We start from the raw sequence: 10,550 nt of genomic DNA on the forward strand, positions 1-10,550 counted from the left end.
GGGGCTTCCTCCCTCTCCCATCTCGCCCTGTATTAGGGTTCCTCTTAAATGAGCTACATTCCTCCAAAATGTCTTCCTTCCTTCAAACTCTCCTGAGTCTTGCAGCCCATTTTCTTTTGAGATCTGAGGCCCAGTGCAGACAATAGAGATTTGGGATTTTCACCCCAGTGATTAGTGGGCAGAGGCAGAGGGGATTTTCCTCTGTGCTGGGAGAGACACGGCTGGTCTTTAATATTTCCCTCCCTTTCCAAAGCCGAGAGAAAGGCGATTTTTCTTCCCTTTAGATGCGAGCGAAGGCCCCCGCTCCTGCTACTCCTGGAGAATTAAATAGATAAATGGGCGGCGCTGTTGTTCACGCTTCACTATGCACAAAGCAACTTGCATTCAAAATTGGGCTCATGGCAGTTCAGCAACAACCTTGCACAATAGCATCATTAGACACGCAGGGCCGGCTCGCAGGCGCGGAGGCTGCTCTGCAGCTGGAGTAGCCACCGGGCTGTTGTGATGTGGGCTTTTTTTTATCTTTATAAAAATGCATCTTTAAAAAAATGTAGAGAAAGAAGATGTAGTGTCTTTTTCTTAAAGACTTGGGAAAGCGTCCCTGTTTGAAAGCAGGGGGAAGAGAGGAGAGGATGGGATTTGTGGTGTCTGTACGCCCCCCCATCTTTTGTGCTGGCTCTTTCTTGCAGGGAAATCCTCCATTTCCAGAGTACGGAGAGGAGCAAATACGACACCTGTGTCTGCTAAGCCTTCACCTGACGTCCTCCTTGAAAATGTTCCCCAACAGCTTGCTAACTTAATGGTGAAGGTCTCCTAAGCCAGGAGGGAATGGAAGAGGATGTAATCCCTCTGCTTGCTTTGGGACAGGGAAAGCATTTGGGAAGGAGTTGCCAAGGAGGATGGGGGCTTAATAAATCTCACAGATACTGAGGACTGGTTCTGCTGGAGCCATCAGCATGATTTGAGAGCAGTTTAGGTTGGGGTTTAATTGGCATGGTGGTCATTGTGTTTTAAAAATGACCCTGACTTCTGCTGACCCGAGGGGAAATTCAATTTTATTAGTAAGTTGGAAAATTCAGTATGAAAATCAGCAGCTCTGGCTAGCATCAGGATGGAGCCACTCTTGGAAGGGGTCAGCTCTGCCCGTGACTTGTTTTCTTGCACTGGGCAAACCATTTGCCTCCCAAGCTTCACCGTCATGAGTTGTAATGGAGCTAACAAAGCTTGCCCGCCTTGGCAGGGATGCCTAGGAGCCCAGGTACTGGAGGCATGTCTCCATTAAACTCTTGTTCCTTGTACCGTGTTAACTTTGAGGCATTTTAACCATGTGCCTGCATTGGAAGAGGTCTGAATTTAACAGGTTGGTGGCAGCAATGTGGAGAAAGGGTCTTTGCTTATGGGCTGTTGTTTGGGAACTAACTGCCTGGCATCAGTGGCGGTGAGGATGCTCAGCTCCTCCCCAGCATCCTCTTGTGTCAGAGTCAACCTGGGTATCTGTTTCCCCATATGTAATTTAAAAGCAAAAAACAATGTGATTGCAGAACTAGTTTGGCTTCTCCTAACACCACGCTTGGCGTGGAACCTTTCAAGTCTTCTCCCTCCCCTTGTGCCTGCAGTTGATAATAATGTTTGCGTTTTAATGATTCTAACAGGCCTGGGATTTGCTTTGACATAACAAGTTAATGTTTTCTTTTTCTGTATCAAATCTAGGTCAATCTCCAGCTTAACACTAATGCTGTACTGAGCAAAAAAGGATCGGCTACTAATGGTTTCAATTTAGTTTTTCATGGAGTAAAGAAAATTTCACTCGATACCTATTTTCATTTTTATTCCATTGGCCTCTCCACAGGGCCTGTTAGGATGGAGACAGTGTTTGCACTTCGATTAGGGGAGACGCAGTAAACTCATTTGCTAGAAGGAATCCTCTGTGAATATGGATGAGGATAAGAGCTGCTGCTAACCTGTGCTGTGTCCATAGGACATGCCTTTGGGGACTGCATCCTGGTGAGGGCTAGGTGGTGGAAGATCCCAAGCATGGGTTTCACTTTAGGGAAGAGCCTTACCTGTCATCCAGCCTCATTCTAGTTGAGGTCCTCCATGACACAACATGGGGAAGAAGAGATGAAGAGTAACTCCTCTGCATCGTGTGTCAGTGTGGCTGTAGACAACTCAATCTGAATCTAGCCTTGACCAACATCTTTGGGAGAAGGTGCACCCATGCCTGCAGCATGGGAGGGCTGCTAGGACCATTCTCCATCTGCTGTGACCCCATTTTATTTTGTTTTTCCCTGCCCTGTGCTGGTCTGTGTGTACCATGGCCAGAATCCACGTGTGATGGTAGCAGAAGCTCTGAGGCACCGTGGCATGGAGCATCAATATGGATTAATGAGCGTGCGTGTGATTTGGGTCTGATTTTACAGCTTGATGACTGCCCTATGTTCACTGTGTGTGTGGACAGTACTGTGGTACACACGGAGATGGCAGAGGGAAGTTTAATGGGAACAGGGTGACGCTCACCCTGTCTAATGACAGTAAAAAGGGTCCTGGGGCAGCACCAGTCCCTCTGTTGGCACGTGGATGCTGCACTGCTGGACAACAGCGACTGCAGGCAGATGGATGAGAGGGTGCCTTCCCTCTTAGGAGCTTGCGGGTGAATATTGTGATTGCATGTGTTTATTTTTAAAATGATTATGGCCATTAGCATAGAAATGAGATGCAGCTCCCTGGCTGCTGGCCAACCCCACCGGGGCTGGTGTGCAGCTCTTCTCCAGGGCGGCTCAAACAATAGCACCCAGCAGATAACAGGGCTCCTGGTGTTTGCTGCTGAAAGACAAGTGACAAATAGGGGCAAGCACTCCTCTGTATGAGTTTGTTACAGTCAGTTGGGACATATATAAAAATCTCACGTGGGTCAGCAGAGATTTAGCCCCTCCAAGCGATGCTCTGTAAAGCGGTTGTGCTCCTATCCCTCTCCTCTCCTTACACCCAGTGATTTATTTCCAGGCTGAAAACAGCGTTCCAGGTAATCACTTGTGTTCAAGTTTTGTTGCTGTTTTACAGGAGATGCTACAAAAGCTTTTGTCTCTGCAACTGTAAATAAACTCGTAAACCTGTGTTAAAAATAGCGTTTTGTAGCTCGGTGCATGAATTTTTAATGCATCTTCTGCAAACCAGCTGGTCTTGGCAAGGGTCACAGTGTTTCCTAGGCATTTAACATAAAACTGTGCTTCAAAGCCACATTATAAGGTCATTGAAGAGTAATATTTTACTTAACATCCTCATAACTGAATTATTTATAACTTTTAATGTTTTATTCATGATAAATATTAATACTAGTGTCTTTAAGAGTAGAGGTTATTGCTGCAGTTTTACCTATAAGAGGTGATATTATTGAAATAGAGGAACAGCAATGAATTCTGTAGCTAGCAGAGCAAAGTCTGTGCTGGGGCTGTTCTCATTCACACCTCCCTCTTCTTATCAACCTTGTCAGCCACCGAGAAACCTCAGGACTGAGCATCTGTACATCTGAAAGGAATTTTCCTGCAGGCATATGAGTCTGTTTCCCCCCCCCCCCTTTATTAACAAGCTTTGTGTCATTCTCATTAATTCTTGGATTAATTTCTTGGTGAGAGTTCATAAGCTTTGGTTGCAAGATGCTCGCCCTGGCCTGGACCTCCACATGGCAGCCTTGAAATATTCTGTAGGCTCTCTCGAGCCCTCCTGCCGCGGGCACCCCCGGACCCCCCATTTTTTTGAAGCATCCCTTGCTGCCTTGGAATGGGGATTGCCTGGTGTGGGAGAGCCCCCAGCAGCTCCTTCCCACATGGCTGAGTGCTCTGGGCCATGAGCAGTCTCATTTCGAGGCTAAATGTGTATGAATTGGGTAAATTGCCATTCCACTATTGCGCTCCATCTCTTACCGGAGAGGATATTTGCATTAACTTTCATCTTGGGAAAAGGAAAATATATTTTTGCACGATCTTTCACCTTGTGCTGGTGTGCTCCTCTCTGGCTGGAGCATTGCACAGCCTCCTCCCGGTCCTGCTCCCGTCGGTGCATCCCGATGTGGGGCTGGCTGCTCATCCCACCCTTACGGCCGCAAAACCTGGGGCGGGGGCTTTCCTCTGTGTTCCTCGATCAGTTTAACAAATCTGCAGTCAGCGGGTTGAGAGCGGTGGTTGCGGGAGCAGTGCGGGTTAATGCAACACATATTTAATGTATGATTGCTAATGGCCATCTCCCATCTGCCTGGGCCCAACTGGAGTTTGCAGATGAATGATTAAGCTGCCCTGACACATACGCAGCTTGTTCCTTAGCAGAGGTACATTCATTACACTTGACGCATGTAAAAGGGGACGAGGCTTTCTCGCTGGGGAGAGGGGTATTATCGGGCTGGGGTGGCAGAGCAGGGAGCTCTCTCGGAGTTTATTTTGTATGATAATGTGAGAGATCTTCCCGCGGATGTGGCACTATAAATGAATCATGAGCTAAATAACCACCGGGATGTTTATTAGCTCCGAATATGTTTATTGCAGAGTCAACAGGCAGCACCTTCCAATTAATTAATAGTAATAATTACTGTATTATTTATGTAGCTCTAACAGCATGCCAGAGTCTTTCCGCACAATGGTTACAGCTGTGGCTGTGCTGAAACGGGCTGGTCTGTATTCATCCTGCGTGGGCACGCTGAGGTTTGTCGTTCGCTGTTGGGTGGTCCCAACCCCAAAAGCCTCGGTTTGCTGAGCTGCTGAGCTCTTGGCAGCTGCTCTTTCTATCAACTGAAGCCTGTTGCTCCACAGCACGGGGATGTGACTGTTCCTTCCGTGGTGCTGGAAGGCAGAGTATGCAACGAGCTGGAGCATGTGCCAAACAGAGATGGAAATCAAGGGCTCTAAGTTTTACTAAGGTATCTGGGAGCTCTTTTGGTCAAGGTATTTAAGCAAAATAGTCAAGTAATGCACGTCAGAAGGATATTTACAGCAGATAAGACATTAGCAGCAATAGCAAGGATAGACGTCTCTTTTCTGATGTGAGCTTGGATCCAAAGCCTGCTGAAACTGTTGAGAATGACCCCTGGTAAGTGCCAGTGCCATGTCTGTGCATCTTGCTGCCCCAGCAGACCTTGCTGTGAAGCATGTGGGTCACGGAGCACCATCTCATGTCCTGGTTGTGTCAGTCAGTTCAATGTGCAGGGGCAGACACACAGCAAGAACTTGCCACTAGTTTTGTTTCTCCATGCAGGAGGTTAGGCTGCAAACCAGCCTTCTCCTCTTGCTTTACAATCCCATTTGCTGTCTCTGGGAAATCGGGGTGTTTCCGGGTCATGTGAAGTTGTTGGCAGAGGGTCTCTTTTCACATGTGAATATTTTTGTCTCTCTTTGTGTCTTCCAGCGATGTCTGACTTCCACATCCACCCTCAGAACGCAGTGGTGGAGGAAGGTGGTGTAGCCAGGTTCCAGTGCCAGATCCACGGCTTGCCTGAGCCGGTCATCCTCTGGCAAAAGAACCGCATGCCAGTCAACACAGACAATGAAAGGTAGGACATGTCCAAACCATGTACTGCTGTCCTTTCTCCAGGTGGAAAGATGTGGCCAGGCTTGCTCTTGCTCTCACAGTTGTGCTAAGACACAACGGATCGGGGCTGAGGGTCTTGGCCAGTGTTTCTGCCATGGAAGGCTCTTTCAGTTAAAGCTGTGGGTTGTCTGGGCTCCTTCTGGCCAAACAGGAGAGGCAGATAAAGCCCGTTATTTCATTTTGGAGGGGGTAAGGGTTTCCATGATCAGCCCTCCTCCAGGTTTACTTTCCAGTGTGGAGACCCCACCCAGTCCTAGCAGAGCTGGGGTAGCTTTGGCACCCGTGGTCCCTCCATTTTGTGCAACTCTTTCCAAGCCAGATCCATAACTCGGGGTCTTGCATGTGGGTCCTGAACTCTTGCAAACACTGAATTACACCGTGGCTGCTCGACTTTCCTTGCCGGGTTGACTCCCTTGTGATGCTTTGTGTGTGGCAGCAGGGAAGCTCTGCAGAGAGCATCCCGCAGCGCCCTGGGCTGCTGTTTCCCATGCAACCTTCCGAAAGAGAAACCCCAGCTGCCCCCCTTCCCCAGCCTAGACCTGGGACCGCACGTCCTCGCTTCCTGTGTTTGACAGGCTGCTCCCTTCACGTCGGAAACGTCCCTCATCACGGTTTGATCCTCCGAGCGGCGGTGGGGCCCGACGGAGGACAGGTGGCAGGAAACGCGTGCTCCATGCCGGCAGCCTCCGGCGGTCCCAGCTGCAGCTCGGGAGCTGCACAACCGATGGTGGGACACAATCGGTCACAGCACACCTCAATCACGAATTGACATCTGCGTTGGGAATAGGCGAAACCAGGAAGCTGTAAATATTTTCCTGAAAGCCCCTATTCTTAAAAATGTCAGTTCTGCAGCAGAACGTAGTTGGGTGCTTTGGAGGCAGGAGAAAACACGAGGGCTGGAACAATACCTGACCTTTTCAGCGTTGTGGTGAACTTACAGTAGAAGGACCCAAGAGGCCCAACCCTGCTGTGGAAAACTGCAACTGTCAGGTTTTGTTTTTCCTTGGGTTTTTCATCTGAGCTTTTTTTAGCCCAGCACAGGGTTGATTCGTTACACTTGATCTCTGAAGGCTCCTTACTCACACAAGTGCTAAACTGGAGATGTGGCAGAGCAAGGCAAGTGGTCCGAGGTGCTATCAGTGGAAGGAAGGGGTGCAGAACTGGTCCTGATACCTTGTGTGCATCCCGATGAGATGGTGCAGGACAGGTGAAGTTCCCTTGAGGTCCTTCATACATTATTGCTCCTTTCCACTTGAGCCCAGGGTCACAGGTGTGGAGATGGTCAGAGATGTGGCAGGGATTTGAATGTGACCAGGAATTCTTTTCTCCAAGACTGAGGAGTTCCAAGGCTGAGGAAACTGAGGATCTCCAAGGGTTCCAACCCAGAGACCCCCAAGCTTCGTCTTCTCTGGGGCTAGGAGCAGTTTTCCTACATTCAGTGTCCTGATTTTGAACAGATTTGGCTTTTTGTAGCCATAAAGTTATTGGGGAAGGTTTTTATTGTCAGCTCAGTAGATTAATCTCTGACACCAATGGGCCTGGGTGATGAGGGTTGCTTCTCTAACTGAATTGGATTTCTGCATTAATCATGCTTGGTGCATTTCTGCGTATAAAGTGTATATAAATTTGTATGCCGAGTCTTACACTTGGAGGCTTTGAAGGCAGAATAATAGCTTTGGAATTGAATCTTCTAATGCTGTGGGCAGATTGTTAACAAAAATGAAGGCTTCTTGTGGTATAATTCATCCAAAACAATGGGCATTTTAAAGTCCCAGAGAGATTGCAATCAACTTCGGGACGTGTAAAACTGATTGCTCTCACGCTGCCACCAACACCGAGCCGCGCGTTTGGAACCCAGCGCAGGGAGCAGGTTATAGGCACTTAACCATATGCTGATATGGAAAAAGATATTCTTCATCTTCCAGACGGAAATGGGATTATTAACTCATCACAATGTAATGACTTACTACCAGCCAATTTAAACACAGGGTTGCCAAGCAACCTGTAATGTATGTATACATATATGTGTGTGTGCATGCATGATTTAAATGCGCCTATGTTTTAAATATATAAAATATTTATTGATATTTATGTATACCCGCTCAATATGTATTTTATCATGCCTTTCCGCGCATTTGAGGTTTTAAGGTCATGTGGATTTGAGTCCTGGACCTGGCGCTGGGATTGGGGAGCACACACTTCTCCCTGATGCTTTTCCATGGTCGCTGTGCTTCAGGTGATGAGTGATAACTCCTACCTCAGATGTGTTCACGTGCAAATGCACTGCCAAAGCTTTTCCACAGGTTAAATAGGAAGCACCTAATTTGTAGCCTTCCAGCAAAAGTCATCCTTTCTCAAGGATACATAAGAAGGTAAAGAAAGGGAACGTAGCCCCCTGTAAAAGAAGACTAGAGGCTCAAATATCCAAAAGAAGTGAAGAATTGATGCAGTGATAAGCGTGGGCTCAGCCTGCGAGGGGGCTGCATCACTTGGGTGGTATTGGTGCCCCTGCACCAGGGTGCGGGGAGCCAGCCTGCCCCACCTGCAGGGGTGTGCAGCCTGCTTTCACATCGTGTCCTGCTTTGCAAGTTTTTGTTTCTGCTTTTCTCTGCCCACAGGTACACGCTGCTTCCCAAGGGGGTCCTCCAGATTACGGGACTAAGGGCAGAAGACAGTGGAATTTTTCACTGCGTTGCTACCAATATTGCTAATGTGAAGTTCAGCCGGGAGGCCAGACTCACCGTGTCAGGTTAGTACCGGTAAACTCTGTCCTGACTGTCTTTCCATCTTTTTCTTCCCACTGCTGGTCTGGACCAGGACAGTTAAAGAGAGTTTCAGGCTAACAGCGCTGAGAAGCATCCTTCTGTCCAGCCGTAGCACCTTCCTTATTCTGGATTGTTATTAGTTCCTGCCAGATCAGTCCATTTGATAGCAGATAAATCTGTCTCTCGGCCTTTAAATTAGCGTCAGTTTCTAGGTAGAGGAAGGACGGTGAGAAAATGAGTTACAGCAGCTTTACATTAAATAAATTCTTTTGGAAATGTGGAAGATTCATCATTTCCTTATGAGACCTGCCCACTCTGGAAGTAATTGCAGCACACAGGGTGATCAATTATTTATCTAATGGGGGAATTATGTTCTGTAGGCTGTTAGCATTGCATTGTGACCGAAGCAGGCTAACCTTGCTGTGGAAGATGAGAAGGAGAAGCCCTGAGCACCCCAGGCTGAATTTTGACTTGGTTTTCCATCCACATTTGAAGTCAGTGACAGAAACAGGTTTTCACCTGTGAAAGCTCCAGCTGATGAAATGACAGTGCCTTATGGTCTCCTCTCCAAAAAAAGGGTCAAAATCACGTACTTGCTGTTTGGTTTCATGCTGCCAGAGGTAGGATGTGATGAAGCCATAAGGGCAAACCAAAGCAACCCACATCCACGCTTTGCACGTGCACAAGTTCGTCCCGTTCATGAAAGCACACAAAATGACATGTGGAAGTGACCTTGGGCACAGTGAAGGAAGGTTTAGAGTGCAAATACACTGCCACGTTTCCATAGCTGTGCTGCCCTGCACTGACCTGCCCATTGCCCATCCTCCGTTACCTGTCCCTGTGGGACCCAAGCTGATCTCTTAGAGCTCCTTTGAGCAATAACTAATCAGCCAGTTTCTAAACCTGATGTTAAATTGTTGCCTTCTAGTTAGGCTTTCTCTGTTTGTTAGTCTTTTTAATTTAAAACACTTTCAGCTTCAGAAGTCTGTCTTCATGTTTCAGTAGTTGCTCCTAGTGTGAAGGAAGTGGAAAGTATTAAGTCAAATCATACAACCCAGCCTGATCAAGCAGCCAGGAGTGAATGACACCTTTATTCCTCTTCTTAGAAATGCCTTTGGTATGGCTCAGCCTCCTTGTATGAAAACAGGACAGCTTGCTTCTCCTGGACTTCAGAGCATTTGAGGGTTACCTTCAGAGAAGACAAGAGTGCCAAAGAAGTAATCACCTGCAAATTATGGCTATGTCTTGCTGGCAGGGTGATCTCTGAGATACAGGACTCCATGCAGGTCAGAACAGCCCTGAGATGCTGGGTACCCGCTGTGGTCCCCTGTAACAGCAGTGGTGATGCATCCGTGGCTTTCCAGTCGGGAACCATCCCAGATTCCCTGTGGAAACGGAGATTATGGCTTTGGAGATAAGAGGCAAGGGGCTGGCTGGGTGCGTGTTTCTCTGTAAGCTTTTTTTATTTGCTGCAAAGGTCTTCCTGCCCCTGGCGTGAGCTGTGATCCTCCTGTCCATCAGATACACATAATTGTTGGTACCCAGTGGCTGGAGGGTTGCCAGCGTACGCCCTTGTCTCACAGCCTGCCTTCACCCTCCGAAACAGCTGCCTGGCCAGTGGTTCTGGAGTAGGAGACTTAATGCCTGTGCCGACTGTAAAAAAGCAGCATGTGTGAAATGGGGTGAAGCTGAGGAAAGACTGATGCTGTGTAAATCAACATCGATGGGGAAAGAAGGCAGGTTAACTGGTTCTGAAAGACCTGGGAGCTTTTGATGCCTGTTACTTATCTGTTTTCGTGATCTATGCAAACGGTGGCCACGTGGAGGGAAAAAAGAACAGTAAATTATCAATGTGGTGAAGTTCTTTGTGTCAATTTACTAGTCTGAGTTATTATTTCTCACAGGACAGAAAAGTGCTAGTTGTTCTCATCTGACCATCCCTCATTTCAGATGGATATTTTCCAGGTTTCCTGTCTGTGAAACGTTTGTGGTTTTTCTCTTCCTTAAAGCAGTCGGATGATGAATACGGGCACCGTGTGTAAGTGTCTGTTGAAGGGCTTGAACTGTGCTTCAGTGACTGCATGTCAGCAGAGCTGCCGTAATGGGATGTTTGCATGCTCTCAGCCCACGGAAAACCCATTGCGCTGGGTTAGATTTCAGTGAAAAAGGTTTATGCTTTGTGGTGTTTGCTAAGAGCGCACAAATATCTGT

General features: G+C 47.7%; 1 protein-coding gene across 1 annotated transcript in view; it reads left to right on the top strand.

Annotated features, from left to right (window-relative positions):
• Positions 1-10,550, top strand: part of IGDCC3 (immunoglobulin superfamily, DCC subclass, member 3) — a 94,867-nt gene that overhangs the window by 45,949 nt on the left and 38,368 nt on the right. The window contains exons 3-4 of the mRNA XM_009887405.1: positions 5,392-5,536; positions 8,193-8,323. Coding sequence (XP_009885707.1) covers positions 5,392-5,536; positions 8,193-8,323 — 276 coding nt within the window. The remainder of the gene's footprint in view (positions 1-5,391; positions 5,537-8,192; positions 8,324-10,550) is intronic.

This window comes from Charadrius vociferus, unplaced genomic scaffold, assembly GCF_000708025.1.
Source record: "Charadrius vociferus isolate BGI_N301 unplaced genomic scaffold, ASM70802v2 scaffold190, whole genome shotgun sequence".
NCBI lineage: Eukaryota > Metazoa > Chordata > Aves > Charadriiformes > Charadriidae > Charadrius > Charadrius vociferus.